Source organism: Strix uralensis, chromosome 6 (assembly GCF_047716275.1).
Source record: "Strix uralensis isolate ZFMK-TIS-50842 chromosome 6, bStrUra1, whole genome shotgun sequence".
Classification (NCBI taxonomy): domain Eukaryota; kingdom Metazoa; phylum Chordata; class Aves; order Strigiformes; family Strigidae; genus Strix; species Strix uralensis.
The window spans coordinates 27,997,013-28,014,492 of NC_133977.1; the positions used below are offsets into that span (position 1 = coordinate 27,997,013).

A 17,480-nucleotide genomic window follows, 5' to 3' on the forward strand; every position below is an offset into this window, starting at 1 on the left:
CCTCCCCAAAACCCCTCCACGTTACCTGGAGAGACGGAGGGACACAGGGCTGCAGGCAGCTCCCAGCGGGAAAGGCCACAAACTCTCCCCAGCTCACATCCCCAAGTTGGCACAGCCCCCCTCTTCCTCCCACCTGCAATAAATCCACCCCCCTCACTGCTTGCCCTCCCCAAGAGACCAGACCAGGAGCAATGTGTGCTGGCTGGGGTTTTATTATTTATTAATCTGAACTTACAAAAAAACCCAAACAAACAAGCATTTTCACACCCTGTCAAGGTCAGGGTGGAGGGGAGGGAAAAGAAGGCGATGGTTATAAAACGGGACCCCGGGGGCAAGGAAAAGGCCGTGCTCTGCCCTGGTTACGCAAGGCTGCAAAGGGAGGAGGGAAGGGACACGAGATGGGATTTAAGACACTGTTGGCACGACACCGCAGATGATCAGCAAAATAGGCTACTCGCGGAGGGGGGAGAAACAAGTAGCTGCCCAGGCTTGCCTGCAGCCAAGAGCGGGCTCCGCTGCAGCAGAGCCCCGGAGCTCCCCAGCCGCGTCCCAGAGCGCCTGCTGCAGCCGCGCTAACCCCTCGGCCCAGGGAACGCAGGTAAGCGCTGCTGGCCCAGCCTAATTGCGGTGGGGCTGAGGCAGACGCCAAGGCAGGTTTGAAAGCTGAAATGGATGCACCCGGCTGGCAGAGATGAGCTGGAGGAGGGGGGAAAAGGGAGGGGGGCCAGGACTGAGAGGCGCCTGGAAGGCAGCAGCGGCCGCGGAAGCCGGCATACCTGGAGCCCACAGGACGTCGCTCCCAGCTGTCCCGCAGCAGAGGACAATCGGTCAGTGGCCTGCCCACCACAAGAAAGGTTTCCTAACACCGAGCTCCGTTCGATGAACCAGCCAGCAGCCCCACTACACAAGAGATGGGCTAGACGGGAGGCCAGCACACATCAGCCCGGGGCCGCTGGTTAGCTGCGGGAGTGTGCTATTTACAGCGCAAGAGCCACAGTCCTGATGTCTTCTCCTCCCCCAGAGGAAACACACTTATGGTACGTGGGTTCATTGCAAGTAATCCACCCCTCCTCTTGGGGCAAGCACTGCGGTGGCCAGCCCCAGCCACTGCCTCCGCACCAGAGGAAAAGAAGAGAGAAGCTTGCTGCGCCAGCCGGGTGCAGAGCCAGGAGCAAGGATGTGCTGGCAGGGAAGAAAGCTGTCCCTGGGCTACCTGCAGCTGAGTAGCAGTCTTAAGAGGGGATAAAACAACTGGATCAGCTTTTATTCAGCTCACTCATCTAAACAGACGTGTAAACAAGAAGTGACAAGGAACTGGAGGGACGTGGCGCACACACCCCATGTCACGCACCACTCGGGTGGAGGCTGAGCTAGCTGGAAGAGCGGCCATCCACACCAGCCCCTGCCTGGCGGTGGGGGGAGAGATGCCAGCCAAGCCTCCTGGAGAGATGGGGATCTTTACAGATTGTTTTTATTGATTTTTTTTTTTTTTTTTTAAAGCTGTAGTATCAGCATTTGCTGGTGTTGCGATCCCCGGAGGCATGCTGCATTGCTACAGAGCAGCCCCTTGGCTGGGTGGGATGGTCCGACAGGCCGGCAGCCAGCTGGCATGCCCAGTTTGTTGCAGAAGAGGTCACCTGTTCCTGGTTCTTTGTAAACCTGAGCTGTTTCTTCCCCGGTCCCCCACCTCCCCCAGCAGTCATTGCGGAGGAAGAGGGATGCCCCGTGGGTCAGTGACTTGACCCTCTTGCAGGTTCTTGACGAGCTGAGCCAGCCAGCGCTTTGTGGTGGTGTCATCCTTCAGGACCTGGGCGAAGGTGGTGTCCTTCAGTTGGTCAGGAAGGCACTGCCTGAGAGCTTCACGTGCCCTACATCAAGAGACAAGAAACGGGGCCCAACAAATAAACTCACAGGGGCAAGAGGGGAGCAAACCCCACTGGGGACACGACCCTCCTTTGCCTGGGGGGTCTCCCTGGCAGGCCCAGCCAAGGAGAGCACCCAGCAGCAGCACCGCAGCACGTGGTGCTTGGCCAGCCAGCACGGCTCCCACCCCTCACAGCAGACCCCACCGAGCCAACCCCTGAGCCCTGACACCCGGCAGCCAAGAGCAACACGATGTCAGGAGAGTCTGAGACAATGCATACGTACCCAGCGACTTCAGACAGAGCTGCTGATCAGCATGAAATCAGTTTGTATTCCCTCAACTGAACATCATCCATTGGCTTCTACTGCTTAACAGCCCACGTGATGCAGAAGAGGAAGAGCACAGCATACCTTCTGCCTCAGCCCGTCCCTCGTACTTTGTTCAAGCTACATTTGAGCTCAGGCAGTCGTAACCTGCACAGCTTGAATCTGCACAAGCCCCAAACAGTCACTGTTTCTCCCATGTACCATAAAAGCTCCTGGGACTAGCAATAAAAACTACAAACCAACCAAACAACCCACCCATTTTGTACACTGAGCTAAGGCTGCTGCAATGGCAGATGAGGAACCTCGACTCTCCTCACATGGGCACTGTGGAGAAGAACTCCCACTCCCTTGGAAGCGCAGAAGCCCCTGCCCAAACTCCTAAAATGTTTACCTGGGATTATCGGAAAGGCGAAGGTAGCAGCGGACGACATGTTTCAGTAGCCGTGCCGAGGGCTCCTTGGAGAGCTGCAGGACCATTTTACCCTGTTTGACAGAGGCCAGCACCACCAGTTAAAGTCTTTGTCAGAACAGCTTCACAATCAGCAGAGACTGGGAAAGACCATTAAAGACTCTCTCTCTGGCTTCCCACACATCACAGCCCATTACCTTTCATCTAGATGCCCCTGCACGGAGCCTGGCACTGCTTGCCAAGATGCCTTTGAGAAGAGCAGCTAGCCATGACTCGGAAAGGATTCTCCCAGCAGCTCAGGGAAAGGTGATCTCATCTCTGTTTCGTTTTTAACTCCCCAGGACTGCTTAGTGGTCCAACTCTCTTCTAGATTAAAGAGAGCCTGGGGTTTGCCCCTCGTGCAGGAAGGCAAACATATCCCAAATGCTTTGATATGCTCAGGCTGAGTCACCCCGAGAGGTCTGTTCGCAAGCTCTGCAACACTCCCTGTTCTCATCTGCGCTGCCTTCATTCCAACGCCCTTTTAAAGCGTTAACAATAGCCTGGGAAGCCATGCCGAAGGACTGGGATCACCCACAGTAAGATCTGCACCTGGTCTTATCACACACCCAAGAGTTGTATTTTCTCCTTCTGCTACATCCCTCATAAGCCATTACCGGAAAGCAAGACCAGGGCAGATCTCCCCAGCCCAGCTTCCGTTTCTCACACTGTGTAGGACTTTGCACATGGTTGCACCTTTGAATGCACCCAGCCCAGCGAACAGTGCAGATGCCTTCACACGCCTGCTTTGAAGGAGTTTTAACAGTCCATTTCCTCATATTTAGGAGTCAGTAAGATCTGCCCAACAAGTCAGGTTTTTTTTCCTGTAAAACTACATTGGCTAGCACTAACCATTTTCCTCATTAGCCAAATTCACCTGTATTTGGATGTTCAGGCAGTTAGCAACTAGCAGGTCTCCCTCTTTTGCCCTTTTGCAAGCTTCCTGCTCTTAGCAATTCCCCAGGATACCAGTATTTCTTCGAAATAAAGAACAACAAGTCAGAGAGCTCCTCAGACAGCTCCTGGATGGCAAATGCTAACTTGCTCATTTAAAAGCATCTAATACTTGTGTAACATCTTACTCAGGTATCAGCAGACAAGGAAGTAAATCATCACCCTCACGAGACAGGAGTACACTATCCCAATTTTTGAAATAGAGAACAGAAATGTGTATGAATGTTTTCATCTTTCTCCGTAGCACTATGGAATATTAGTCATGTCAGTGCTTCATCCAATGGTGGGATTGTACCACAGCTAGGATTTCTTCCATGCTAATACAACTTTACACACCCACATCCTTCTGTGTTTGTCCCCTTCCCAGCCACAGATTCTTCCTTGGCCTCCCTCCCTCCCTCCGTCCCCTACCCCAGGGTTTCTAATTGCATCTTTCACTTTGCCCCCAAGCCAGATGTATTTTCAAAGCCAATCCTTTTTCTGAATGCAAAACTCGTGTCACATTGGATATTATGGACAGCAGCTCACAATCATTTATATTTTGCTGTTTGTGGGTGAATTAGGAGGTAATGTTTTCTTTACGTTTGGGAAAATAGAGACAAATAAATATTCCCCATGAAGGAATCAACATTTAGGCACAGAGCCAGCATTGCAAAGCACTTAAGTTAATGCTGCTTTTTCTTTTCCTGAGACTGCTCTTTAAAAAGCAAGCAACCAACCAACCAAACACAAAAGCAGGACAATAGTTATTCTAGGCCAGACATGTATTCCCCACGGCAAGCTCAAAGATAATAAAACTCAGGTTGGGGTTATTACTCCTGGGATGAACAAATTATGAATACCCCACCTTCTCCTTCACAGGGCACGGACAAAAACTGTCTGCTCCCTCTGTGTTCCAACACAAGAATTAGAGTAATAAGCAGCAGCTACTAGGAGCCAGGTTCAAAAAGTGAAAAAAGGAGGTTGGTCTTGCAGGCCAGGAAACAAATAATCTTACCAGTATCATGGCAACATGTGAAAACCGCTCGTAAGTCTGACAGATATATGCCAGCCCTGTGTCATCCAGGAGGATTTTCTGAAGAATAAACGTAGCAACCTAGAATGGGAAGAAAGCAGAAAAGAAAGCGTATAAACAACTTACCTATCCTGAAAAAGGACAGCCTTTGTGCTGTGTTCTTTTCAAGGCAGTCCCAGAGCTGAAAGGCCTTTCAGCAGGCAGCAAATACTTTACTCGGAAAAAGCTTAAAGCCAAAAGAAAACGCAGGACACTACACAAAGCTTGGCATCTCAGGCTAAAGAAAAGAGATGGACACAAAGCAGTGTGTACATGACAACTGGATGCAGGTTGCGTAACACAGCAACTACTGCCAGGACAGCCTCAAGATTACAGGCACGCTACTCTGGTCACAGAGCAAGAAGCAGGAGAAGGATCTGCCCCTTGACTGTGTCATCTAGACAGCAAGATGATTTTGGTTTTCATCTTGAGCGTTACTGATTCATCATGAGACAAGTGACTTTCTGGAAGAACCTCAGCCAGCTCTGTCAGCAAGGTTCACCAGAGAAGTATGCACAGACTAAAACCTGTGGCCAGCCTACCTGGGTCATCAGACCAGTCTGACCACAGATCTGAGCTCATGGGGGAAAGGGGCCCCTCATCAGAGAAGAAAAACTGGTCCAGTGCAGTGAACATTCCCATAACCACCACTAACAGCTGCTGCCCAACCTCTGTGCTGTGTAGTTACAGCATTTTTTCTCTCAAGCCAAGGAAAGTTGATCCAGCTCAGCCCTGAAAGTTACTCTGCAGGGTTGCAAAGGAGGGAATGGGTGTTGAGAGCAGCAAGACCTTTCCCAGCAAAACAACCAAGCTCAGGAACTCCAGCTTAGTTTGGTGGTTTTGGTTTGTTTGTTTGTTGAAGAGGTAAAAAGCTCCACCCAGGGTTGCCCCAGCATTTGCAACAGGACACAAGCCAACTCTGCAGGTTACTGGCTGCTTGGTTAGTCAGAGATAAACAACAAGAAGTCTTAAGACAAAAAGAGTAGGTACCGTTTTGGAGAGTTCACTGCCAGACTCCATAATGCGTAAGCACAGGGGGATAATTTCTGTTGTCAGTAAGAAATTTATCACTTCTTGCTCATCAGTTTTCACCAAGGCCCCTTGAAGGAAAAACAAAACCCAAAAATCAGTAAATGATAAATTGTTTCCAAAAAAATCTCACCTTTCAAAAAGGGCCTGTGCTGTGTCCTCCCCAGGAATCATTAAGTCTGAATGGCAGGCAGAGCAATTGTCATCCTAAATATGTTGCAGCACATGGCTGGAGAAGAAATCATTTTGGCAGCATAAAAGTAATCAAGCTGGGTTTGGGGGTTGTTTGTTTTTCAGAAAGGGGATGCATTCTTGGCTCTCCCCCAGTGGTAACACAAAGAGGATCATGCCACCCACAGCAACCTCTGGGAAGAAGAAATGCATTTTAAGACCCTCTTACTTTACACACAGAGAGAAATGTTTGGGGCAGAAAGAAGAAAAAAAAACAAGATAAGAGGAAGACAGGGCAAATACAGCCAAGCCAATCAATGATAAAAACTCAAAGAAAGCCCAGTCTGCACCCACCCATGCCAGTGTCTAGCTGGCTGGGCTGAGGGTGAAGGCAGCCTGCAGGTGCTTGTACTCACAGGAAACATGTTTTTGGCAAGGTACACAGAGTTCAGTGTTTTCTTATTAGTGAAAAGTCCAGTTCCTACACACTAAGAGGAACCTGCCTCTACAACTGATGGAAAAGGAGCAGCTCCTCCTGTTAATACTACAGGACCCAGAAAATCCGAATAGAAAGAGACCTGTGATTTTGGTCGTGCAGGTCTCATACCCACAGCATGAACTGCATCCAACTTGGTAAAAAAACAGTGCTCCAGAATTGGTGTGGCTGCTTACCAATCACTCCGAGGCTCGTGAGCCGCAGGTACTCAAACGGACGTGTCTTGCTAACTGTGTGCAAGAAGGGGTACAGGAAGAGAGGGATATGAGCTGCCAGAAAAGCTGACCTGTAGGAAAAGAACACCCAACATGAGAGACAAGGAAAACAAAGCAAGCACACAATCCAGCATTACCATGCAGGGCCTCAGGCTATTCCTGACAGAAACCATTACTGCTGCTCCTCAAAAGAGGGTAACAGTTTGTTCTCTGACGGAAAGGTATGAAGCAAATTCTGCACAGCACAAAACCCAACACTAAACTGCCAGTTACCTGCATTGCTGCTTCCAGCTGACCAGGAACAAAGCACGTCCTGTTGCTTTTATTACCTCTTCCTGGCACCCAGACTCTCTGCTTTGTACATTCACTGTTGCATTTCACCTTGCAGGCTCCCATGGGCAGAGATAGTCAACCACAATGCACATGCAAAGCCTCTGCATGACAGAAATCCAGACTGGCTGATCTCTAGGCAGTACCACAGTTTAAATGTGCACAGCCATCTTTCCCCAGGGGTCCTCACCCCATTTTCTGACAACGGTGAGAAATACAGAATGGAGGGAAAAACCTGGAGATTGCTCTGCTAGCAGAGGGAAGCTCTCCTGCACAATCATCCAACATTCTTCCTTTGCTTTCAGTTTTCAAACTTTAAATGTAAAGGTGTGTGGTGTAAAACTACCCTATTTCTTAGGATATCATCTCATAGAGGGTTGCTGTTTAACACTACTTTGCAGCAGCTGAAAAACAACTTCAGCTATGCAGCACTTTCTTCTCAGCAGGAACAGAAGCATGAGATCATGGATCTCTTGGTAGTTTTCTTCTGAGTTTTAGCTATTGATTTTGGCTGAACCAACATTATCTTTTCCCCTGCTGACACGGGCTAGACAAAAATTGAGAAAAACTGAAGTCAGGCACTGGCTGAAGACTCCAGACATCACTCCGCTATTGCTCCCTTGCCACACACGGTGTCTGGGAAGGACAGTCCTGCTCATTACACCCTTTGGACAGCTGGCCTAAATAACTGTAAGCTCATTAAAACAATGATCCTGCACACAGCACTCAGAACAAGGGCACCCTCATCTCTGGCTGAGCTCACAGGATCTGCCACAACCCAATGTTTTGGGAATTTGCAGGATCTCAGGATAATCCAGGGAATGCAATGCACTTAGGGCCACCATAAAGCAGTCATCCTGATAACCCATGCAAACAAGTAAAAGCAGCAGGCAACCGCCTACCTTCCAGCTCTGTCCTCCATTCCACTTCTCTTGGTTTTAAAAAAAAAAAAAAAAAAAGGAGCTTACGTGCTTCCGGAGTGAAAGAGACAGGCTGAGCTGTCAACATCAACACCTCATAAAACTCATGCACTTGGAAACACTTACCTTGTTTCGGGATGCGATGCAACACACTGTAGTAGAGCTAAAGCATTGCAGACTCTATTGGACTGATGGGCTGTCAAAGTCGGAGGGTTGATTGATGGATAAATATTTACAATTTCCTAAAAATTAACAGATGAAGAGAAGTTAAAGGAGAAAAACATCAGAAAGCTGCACTGAAGCACTTGCCCAGCAAGGATCTATGGTGACAAGAGATGACATCCTGCTTTCACCAAGCATCATTTTGAAGTTACATGGCAGTCACCACGCTGCCCAGGCAAGGGCAGAGCTGGGTCAGAGTCAATTTGACAAGGAGTCACAGGAATGCATTCAAACCTTAATTTCACTAAAAACAGGTTCATTTGATTTCCTGGCTCTTTACTAGTGTAGGGATTGTTTTGTTTTGAACTTCCAGATCGAAGAGGAGTGTTGTTCCTCTGCCTAGAGGCAGAGCACACCCACTCCATTCATACTGTATCTGCCAGTAACTCTTCTAACTCAATGCAGGGGAAGCAGCTGATGGCGAGAAATCCGATTCAGAACTCTGCCTGCTTCCAACTACAGCTCCCTTCTAATTTTCTTCACTTATTTCAGGGCCACTCTGAGAACAGTTTGACATTGCCAATCCTGCACTCTTTTCTTTCCTTCTTTGAAAGAAATAACTAGATTCGGCACTGCAAGACAGCCAGTCATCAGCTGTAGAGTAGTTTGCCCATAGATAAACTGAACTGCTTGGTTTCACATGAAATGCAGGTACAGTCCCTCGCAAGGATCTCTGGAGCAGTGAGCAGCATTCCCACGCTGCCCTTCCAGTGGGCTCCCTGCAAGGGCAACCTTCGGACCAGGAAGTGTTCAAGCTCATGCAAAATAAATTCAACCGGAGATCTTAGGAGTAAAAACTGTTGTGGCTCTGCTATGCCACGGTATGAAAATAAGCAGAACGCGATCTGCAGGGAGCTCATGCAGCCAAGAACTTGCCTGCTCCCCTTCCAACTATATAAGCGGTCTTAATTAGAAATCTTACAGTCCCTGCACAGAACGCCTTGCTAATGATGATTAATGGCCAATGGGCTTCCCACATCTGCTCCCCTCACCACACGATCCAACATACATCATACTCCCAGCAAAAGCAATAAGGGACCCCACCGGTGCCTCCCCAGATCTGCCCTGTGGACACACAAGCTCTGCAATGTGCTGGTGCTGCACCACGGAATCAAGATGCTGCCAGTCCTACCCACCTGCAGGAGCGCTGCGATTGTGCCAAATGAGTGCCACAGCATCGGGGCAAGGTCAGGCACAGACTCACGCTTCTTGCTCAGCTCCAGCAGCGCGTTCTCCCGCGTCTCAGGGCTGGACAGTTCATTGATCCACTGGTAGATCTTTTCACGGTCAACCTGAGCCAGCGCTGTTGGCACAGGCTGGGAGGGAGACAAGAAAACTTCAGTCCAAACATTTTATCCAGGTCTCACCCAAACCCTTCCCACAACCTGGCAGATAAGCAAAAAAGTGCTCAAGAAACTCCTGACCAGGGAGGGAGGAACTAAAGTTGCACTAAGATGCCCTGGATATGGATCCCTTCCTCATATTAGTCTGATTATTTCACCTATTTGAAACACAAAGGTTTTACTTTCTGGCCTGACTTGTTAGGACAGTCTCTCTTAATCCACTTGTCAAGCAGAACCTTATAACTTCATTCAGCAATAGAAGGGAGCCATGCTGCTGCCTGCCTGTGCCAGCAGAGCTCCTAGGGAGGTCACATACTTTAGCCAGCTATCATTTGCTCCACCTGCATTTAGCATGCACTCATTTCATGCTTCAAGTGCAAGCTTCCACAAATTCAAAGCAAGGCAGATGCTACCTTTTTCTCTCCAAAAACATCCATTACATTGGAACCTGACAATAGGATTCACCCAATGTATACGAGAAAAATATTCATACAAATACGAGAAAAATTCTCACTACTCCAACATCAGCATGGCACTATCCACAGCCAGTAACACCTGCTGTTAGCGACATCTCATATTCACCCCAGGTATCTTGTTTACATGCATGGAGCTAAAAGGGAATTTTTCAAGACTGATTTTGTGCAAAAATTCCTGTTCAAAATAAACCCAGAGAAGGGCAGATCTGTATTCAGTCAAGGTATATTTTCTACTACTCAGCAGAAATGCAGGATTTCTTCTCTGCCTTTCTTGGAATACCAGAGAAAGGACAGCATCAAGGCCAACAAGCTTTCAAGCCAAAAAAAATGAGGGAGGGCTGGGAAGGAAAGGAAGAGAAACAGGGACTGTGGAATTCCAGCACAGTTTCTGTGGAGAGGGCAAGGTGCACGTCTTCCAGTGAAAGTTTGTCTCATGTCTCTGCCGGCACAATGAGCACTCAAGGTGCAAACAAATGCTCAGCAAGCTTCCTAAGTAGACAGTCTGGTGATTCAGATACAAAGTTTTGAGGAAGACAAACATCAGCATTAAAACCTCCAGTGTGAACAATTCCCAAAGCCAGTTCAGAACCTATTCAAACATTCTGCTGCAGTGTTTACTACTCAAGTAAAGTACAGTCCTGTTTGTACGCTGCTGCTCCTGAGCTAGCCTGCATGCAACCAGCTCAGCATCCCCACAGGTATGGCAATCATGGCTGGGAACAGAGAACGGACTGTATTTCTTTTTTTTTAAAAGCCCAGACCAAAACTCTTCATTCGCTTACCACAACAGATGTGAGCACTGCCTGTACGGCACTGACAGCAATGCTACTACTAAGCAGCTCATCACCGAGGCACTGAAGAGAATACAAAGGAGTTCAGGAACTGAAAGTGGCTGGAACCAAACCTGAAACCATAGGCCAGAGGCAGGCCCCCAGAACTGCAGGAGGGATGAAGGGAGACTTCTTAACCTTCGGCAGACACCTCCTGAGCTTTCTGCTCCTGCAAACGTTTCCTGCCTCTGTTCATCCACATACTATATCCATAGCCACATCCAAAGAGATTCTTCCCCAGCTGTGGGATTTATCTCTCCTGCAGCCACTTTCATCATATTATGTAACTTAAATGTCTATATATAAGCCAATGTGCTGTAATTAATCCCTATACTCTAGGGCTCAAATACATTTTGAGCTTTTCATCCTTCCTCCTATCCTCCTCTTCTCTACTCAATTTTTAATTTTTTTTTTCCAGAACCTCACACTAAATTAGTTCTCCCAACAAATTTATTGTGCTGTTACGGCTGGGAGTGCAATTCCAATAGCAACTGCTACACTGGAGCTCAGAAAGAGAGGGAGAATGAACAGAGCTCATTTGTTTTTATTTGGGATGGTAGAGTGACAAGCAGTCTAGCAATAATGTTATTATAATTGTGTTATCTAAAGCTTCCATCTATTTTTCTAGACTCACTAGAAGTTTCAGTTCCTGTAAGCTTAAATACATCGACCCTTTAAAAGCACAATCATGTGCTTGTGATCCCTAGAGAACACTAAGTAGATTTTCCACACAATTAGGTTTATGATGTCCAATATCTGTCTTAGCCAGAACCAACTGCTTTTCACAGGCTCTACAGTTGTTCCTCTCATTTTAGTTTAAATCGAAAGATATTTTTTTCCTAATTTCCTACTTTATTGTTGTTCCCCCCCTCTCCCTCTAAAACATAAAATTCTGGGGAACCTGAGGGCTACACACAAATCCTGCAAGCTTTGAGACAGAACCCTGCCAGGCAGGCTTTCTTTTGCACACAGGGAAAGTAAAAGTTACCAACAGTATCTCAACACAGCACAGGCCAGCCACCTCTGCATCATGAAAGATCTTGTAACACCTTCCTCAGGAGAAACAGCATTACTTCAAACATCCATGCCTGATTACATCTCCAACAAACACATAACAAACTGGATTTAGGCAACTGGCTTTCTCTTCCTAACTGAGCAGTTGCTGCTAGCCACACTGGCAGAGCACTGGTCAACCAAAGCAGAACATTGACGAACAGGATACATGTGCTTTTTAAACTATTTTGATAGATCACCAACTCAAAAGCACCAAAATGAACTTTGAACTTCAACAGCAGTGAATTAGCTGATTTGAGTTGGGCTTTCAATGTCTTACTGCTAGTTACAGCTACATTTACTGGTTTTAGCCTGTTCTTGAGCCTCTTAGCATGTTATGCTGTCTTCAGGTCTGAAATCAAAGTGTCAGTTCTGCCACCAGCATCACTGTATAAAGACCAATGCTCTGGCTTACCACAGCTTTATCACGACAGTGTTCACAACACCCAAAGGGATTCCCAAGCCAGTTCATGACCCCACAAAGAGGTAACATGATTTACCACAGCTCCCAAGCACATCTCCAGAGCCAAAGACCCTTCCCTGTCACCTTTAGTCTATGCACACTAACTGACTGTGGTAGAAAACATTTCAATACAGAACTACCAGGTGGTATGAATTACGTATAAATTAAATATACATTCAAATGAGTCCCAAACTAAAGTTGATTTCTATTCCTGAAACAGATTATTTTGCTAAAATTGTCTTTAAAAAACCGTTTTATACAGAGGTGACTAGAACACAGGGAACGGATTAACGAGAGATACAACAGTCCCTCATGCATTTCAACAAGCACTTAGGAATTACATTGCTATAAAAATGTAAATGCTGATTAGGAGAGATCACTATGATCTCACCCACCCTTCCATGCTCCAGAAAGTGTTCTTTAAGTCAGAAGTACTTGCCAACACTCCAAGAACCAATGTAAAGTCACAAGCACTTAAAGTGGGAAGACTTAAAAAGTTCTCTCAATTCGTGCTCATAAGTACTTTACTCGTTTGCTTGTTAGTCCAAGCAGATCCTTGAGCTAAGCTCATTTGAAAACAGCTCTAACTGCTGGTCTGGCAACACACCTCCCAAACCCAATACACACCAGAGACTCAATCAACTCTAGGAAGTCTTACACACGTGATGAATGTGCATTTCATACAATCATAGAATACCAGGTTGGAAGGGACTTCAAGGATCACCTGGTCCAACCTTTCTTGGCAAACACAGTCTAGGCAAGACGGTCCAGCACCCCATTCAGCTGAATCTTAAAAATGTCCAATGTTGGGGAATCCACAACTTCCCTGAGGAGATTATTCCAATGGCTCATTGTTCTCACTGTGAAAAATTTTCCTCTTGCATCCAGTCAGAATTGCTCCAGGAGTAACTTGTACCCATTACCCCTCATGTTTTCCATGTGACTCACTGCAAAAAGGGAGTCTCCATCTTCTTTGTAGCCACCCTTTAAATATTGGAATATGGCAATGAGGTCTCCCCTAAGCCTTCTCTTCTTGAGGCTGAACAAACCCAATTCTCTCAGCCTTTCCTCACATGGCAGGCTTCCCAGTCTTCTGATCATCTTTGGGGCCCTTCTCTGGACCCTCTCCAGCCTGTCCACATCTTCTTTATATAGCAGGGACCAAAACTGAACACAGTACTCCAGGTGTGGCCTGACAAGAGCTGAGTAGAGTGTGATAATGAAAAAGAGAAAGTGAAGAAGTAAAAACCAAAACACAAACCCACTCAGATGGGAGATAAGATGCAATAACCACATTGTTCAAACTCAGCTTCCATTTTTGAATCCAACCAGGCCAAGGTACCATTCCACTCCACCAGTCTGAGCATCAGGCACCCCATCCCACCGAGGCAGCTTCCTGAGGGGGAGGAGGGCAAGCACCAACTACAGACAGCACCGCAAGGTATTGGAGGAAAACAGAAGAAGGAATAGGCAATCTCTGCATTTCCTCCCGCTTGCCTGCTGTCCTGAGGAACTTTTCACTATCTCCTCGTTCCCTCTGTAGGCGAGGCCAGAAGTAAAAGAGCTCCCCAGAGGACAGAGTAAGTGCCTGGGGATGTAGAAGGCGTCCGGGTGCAGGGAGGGAGCACAGCAGGCAAGAGAAGGGAAGGAGCGAAAACCCTACATGATACACACCGGGCAGAAGGAGGACAGCCAGGGCATCCAGCAGGGAAGCCCTCCTGGCCCCTGGGTGAGCCACCCCGTCCCCACGAGCGGCAGAGCGAGGCACGGCCACCTCGGGGAGGCCCCAGGGGAGCAGCTGGAGCAAGAAAGCGCTCACTCAGCGCCTCCCCGCTACCGAATGGATACCGCCGCCCCAGCGGGCCACCGAGGCGCCGAGGGGAGGGAGCTCACCAGGGCTCCGTCACCCCGCGGCCCAAACCCCCCCCCGCCCTCCCCCACCGCGGGCGGCCGAAGGGACACATCCCCTCGCAGCTACGAGCGGCCGCGTCCCCACGGCCCCGCTCCCCGCGCGACCTGCGCCACAGGGTCCCGTCCCCAGCCCTGCCCCGCCGGGACACGGAGCCGTGCCTCACCGCGGCTGTAGCCAAGCTGTGCATGGTGGGAGCGGTGCCGGTGGTGCCGCCGGGCCCGGCTCAAGAGGCCGCCGCCGCCATAAGCTCAGGCCTGCCCCGACCCCTCACCCCGCCGCGCGCGCGCTCGCCCGCCCACCGCGAGGACGGCTGGGACGGGGGCGGGCCGCAGAGGCGAGCGGGGCGCGCATGCGCGCGGGCGCGGGTGCCGGCGGGGCGGGCGGTGCCGGGGGGTGGCCGGGGCGCTGCGTTGGCGCCTGCGCGCAGCGGGCGGGCGGGGAGTCGCGGGGCGCGCCGGGAAGGGCGCCACTGCGCTGACGTGAGCGCGCGCGTGCGTGCGTCGCGCGGCGTCTCGCGCTGCTAGCCGGTTCCCGCCATCTGCCGCCGCCACCCCCCCCCTTCCCCCTCCCCCCCCTCCCCCCCCGGGCCTCAGCCCGCCCAGCGGCGTCGGGACGCAGGTACCGGGGTTCGCCCCCCCCCCCCCCCCCCCCAGCTCCTTCCTACCCCCCCTTCCCGACCCCCCCCCCCCCGACCCGACACCACCCACCCCCCCCCCCCCCCCCTCCGCGGAGCCTGGCCGTGTGCCCCCGCCGCGCGGCGCCTCCCCGTACAGCGGCCCGGCCCGGGGCGGCCGTGGAGCGGCGGGGCGGGAGGCGCTGCCCTCGCCCCCTTCTCCCTGTCCGGGCGGGCGGAGGGGCCGCGGGGCCCTGCCCGGGGGTGGTGGAGGGGGAGGTGGGGAGTGCGGCCGCCGCCGGGCCGGGCTGGGAGCGGCGGCGGCGCCTGAGCGCGGGCTGCCGGGGGGGGAACCCTCCTCGGCGGCGCCTCCCGGGCTGCGCGCAGGGGGCCGCTTCATTCATTTCTTCTAATTTTTGTTGAAAATACGCCCCGCCGTGCTGACCGGGAGCCCGCGGCGGGGCGGGGGCTGTTTCTCGTGCCGCTGGGCCCGTGGCTTTCCCGGGCGGAGTGCTGGAGGGGGCGCCGGCAGCGCAGGGAGGCACCGCCGCCCCGGGGACCCCCGGCTGGACCGCTCGAGGTGATCGGGGCTCACGTCCCGTCAGAAACGAGCTCGTTTTCCCTCTTAGGTTTTCTCCAAAACTTTGGTTTCCCTCTTTTTATCGACTTTTCCTCAGGCATTTTTTTTCTTTCATTAAATCTGTTGAAGTTGCTTTAGGGATTTGCAAGAACTTCTGTGTCTGTATTGGGTCTGCTCGCCTTTCAACAGTGAGGAATCAGTGCGTTGCTGCCCAAACTGGGAGAGACTTTATTAATCTACGTTTCCTTCACTTGTCTCTAAACCCAGTGTCCTTCACCGGGTTTGAAAATACCAGCAGAACTGTTCTACCAAACTTCTACAAAAACTTTAAGCCACACTTAATATCTTTCTGTAGAGATTACTTGGCTTGCCTAGTTACAAATTTCTCCTTTTTAACAGGTTTTTAAGGTGGAGTACACTTACTTGTTAGCTCTCTTCCGTGAGAAAGCATGGCTCCTCTAAAGGTGCACGGACCCGTCCGGATGCGCAGCATGCAGACTGGGATTACAAAATGGAAAGAAGGGAGCTTTGAAATTGTGGAGAAGGACAACAAAGTGAGTCTAGTGGTTCACTACAATGTTGGAGGAATTCCAAAGACGTTTCAGGTACACCAAATATTAAGGCTTTTGTTTGAGCAGTGCATGGATTGTGCTGTTTTGTGAACAGCTGTCCTCTTCAAGGCTATTAAGTGTCACGCAAACTTCCCTCTGTCACTGTTTCTTGTTCCTCGTTTCCTGAACACTAATCCCTTTGTATAACTCTCCAGTAAATTATTCATGTGTGTTGTTAAAGGATCTGCCAAGGTTGGCATCATGATACCACTGAATGGGAAGAACCAAAAAGCAGAAAAAAGTTACTAAAGTATATAGCATAGTGGCTCACATGGTCAGATTTTTGGAACATGTAACCTTTCTGTTACTGGTACGTTTGCAGAATCTAGAGGTGAAGATCCTGAACGCTTTGTACTAGCAGTTTGCCCAGCTGAAGAGTAATGGTGTTAACACATTTCTAGTCCTTTGTTTATGCAAGACTCTGCTGAACAGCAATTCTTAGAGTTTTAGGTTTTATATATGCCAGGCAATGTGGTTTCCTCACTGTGAGAGGCTGATGCCTAAATTGCCTTTTTCTCTTTCTATAGCTGTTTTCAGCTCAGTCTTGCTAGTTTTGTGCAAAATGCCCCAAACTGAAAGAATGAGGAGTGTTTTTCTGTAAGACTTTTCTGTGTGATTTAAAAATACATAGAGGATGTAAGAGCAGGTGGAAGAAAAAAAAATGTATCTTATTTAGTAACTTTGTAACAGCCTAAACTGATCTAAATGTTGGCTTCTGCTTTTTCGTGCCATAGTTGTTTTTCATCAGTACTGTTCACCAGACCTTTCTTTGAGTCATTTATTTCTGTGTGCCGGACTCTGAAAAAAAGTTAACTTTATTTTTGAAAGTTTGGGTTTTGCTGCCTTAGCGTGCCGAAAAGTCTCAGCAAAGAATCTGGCAGCCTGTGTTGCCTTGGAATCAAGGCGTGAGAAAATCATTATCTGTGGATAGTTCCTACCTCTGTTACCGTAGACTCAAAAAGGATCGTCTGCCTTCTCACACACAATGCTGTGACTGCAGGTTTGATTTAATTCAGCGTTGGACCGTGTTGCTTCTGAGAAGAGTGGCTCTTCGTTCCCTCATACCTTCCCTGGGTGCTTGTTCTCACGGGCTCCTTTCTGCCTGGACAGTGTTAACGTGGTGTGACTGACTCAGAAGGTGGTTCCATGGGGAGGATGAGCCTATAGAACAGCTAACCATGGCCTAAAGGGGCAGGTTTTGCTCTCACATCTGCTGGCTCTGGCACTTGTCAGGTCTCTCTGAGCTCAGTGGAGGGTTTTCACATGATTTAATTTGGAAAAAGGACCGAATGTGAGATCTGGTGGAGGGGGTGATACAGCACCATGCAGTTAGGACTGCAGAAACAGAGGAGGAGGAAATACCGCATCTTTAGACCAATTATTTTTGTTTGGGTGGTGGTTATTCTTCAGTGGGATCTGCTTTTGAGTCCTGTTGGTCTTGAAGCAATGCAGGCACTGGCACAAGAGCGTTGGTGGGAGCAAGCAACAGGCAGGGAGAGCTGCCTGCCCCTTGCGCTGCAGGCTTGTGCTTAAGTGTAGCTTGTGTGAGCTGGCCCCAGTCTGTCGCAGT

General features: G+C 49.6%; 2 protein-coding genes across 7 annotated transcripts in view; one reads left to right on the forward strand and one right to left on the reverse strand.

The window, feature by feature from the left end:
• Positions 1-196: 196 nt before the first annotated feature.
• Positions 197-14,424, reverse strand: CNOT9 (CCR4-NOT transcription complex subunit 9). 2 transcript variants are annotated; one of them, XM_074873469.1, is made up of 8 exons: positions 14,270-14,424; positions 9,166-9,345; positions 7,934-8,049; positions 6,519-6,628; positions 5,637-5,746; positions 4,590-4,688; positions 2,582-2,673; positions 197-1,868 (listed from the first exon to the last, which is right to left on the reverse strand). In XM_074873469.1, exons 1-8 carry the CDS (start codon positions 14,291-14,293, stop codon positions 1,700-1,702), a joined length of 900 nt encoding a protein of 299 aa, XP_074729570.1. In that variant the 5' UTR covers positions 14,294-14,424; the 3' UTR covers positions 197-1,699. The 2 variants fall into 2 exon arrangements, with proteins under 2 accessions (XP_074729570.1, XP_074729569.1); XM_074873468.1 differs by having other exon boundaries at positions 197-1,874.
• Positions 14,425-14,678: 254 nt separating this feature from the next.
• Positions 14,679-17,480, forward strand: part of USP37 (ubiquitin specific peptidase 37) — a 38,181-nt gene continuing 35,379 nt past the window's right edge. For 3 of the 5 annotated variants that reach the window (XR_012629500.1, XR_012629501.1, XM_074873471.1), the window contains exons 1-2: positions 14,679-14,724; positions 15,699-15,904. Coding sequence is in view for 3 of the 5 variants with exons in the window: in XM_074873471.1 (XP_074729572.1) it covers positions 15,749-15,904 (156 nt within the window). In the remaining 2 variants the exon portion in view is untranslated. Of the gene's footprint in view, positions 14,725-15,648; positions 15,905-17,480 lie in introns of those variants that run through there. The other 2 variants (XM_074873473.1, XM_074873472.1) reach the window with 2 other exon arrangements.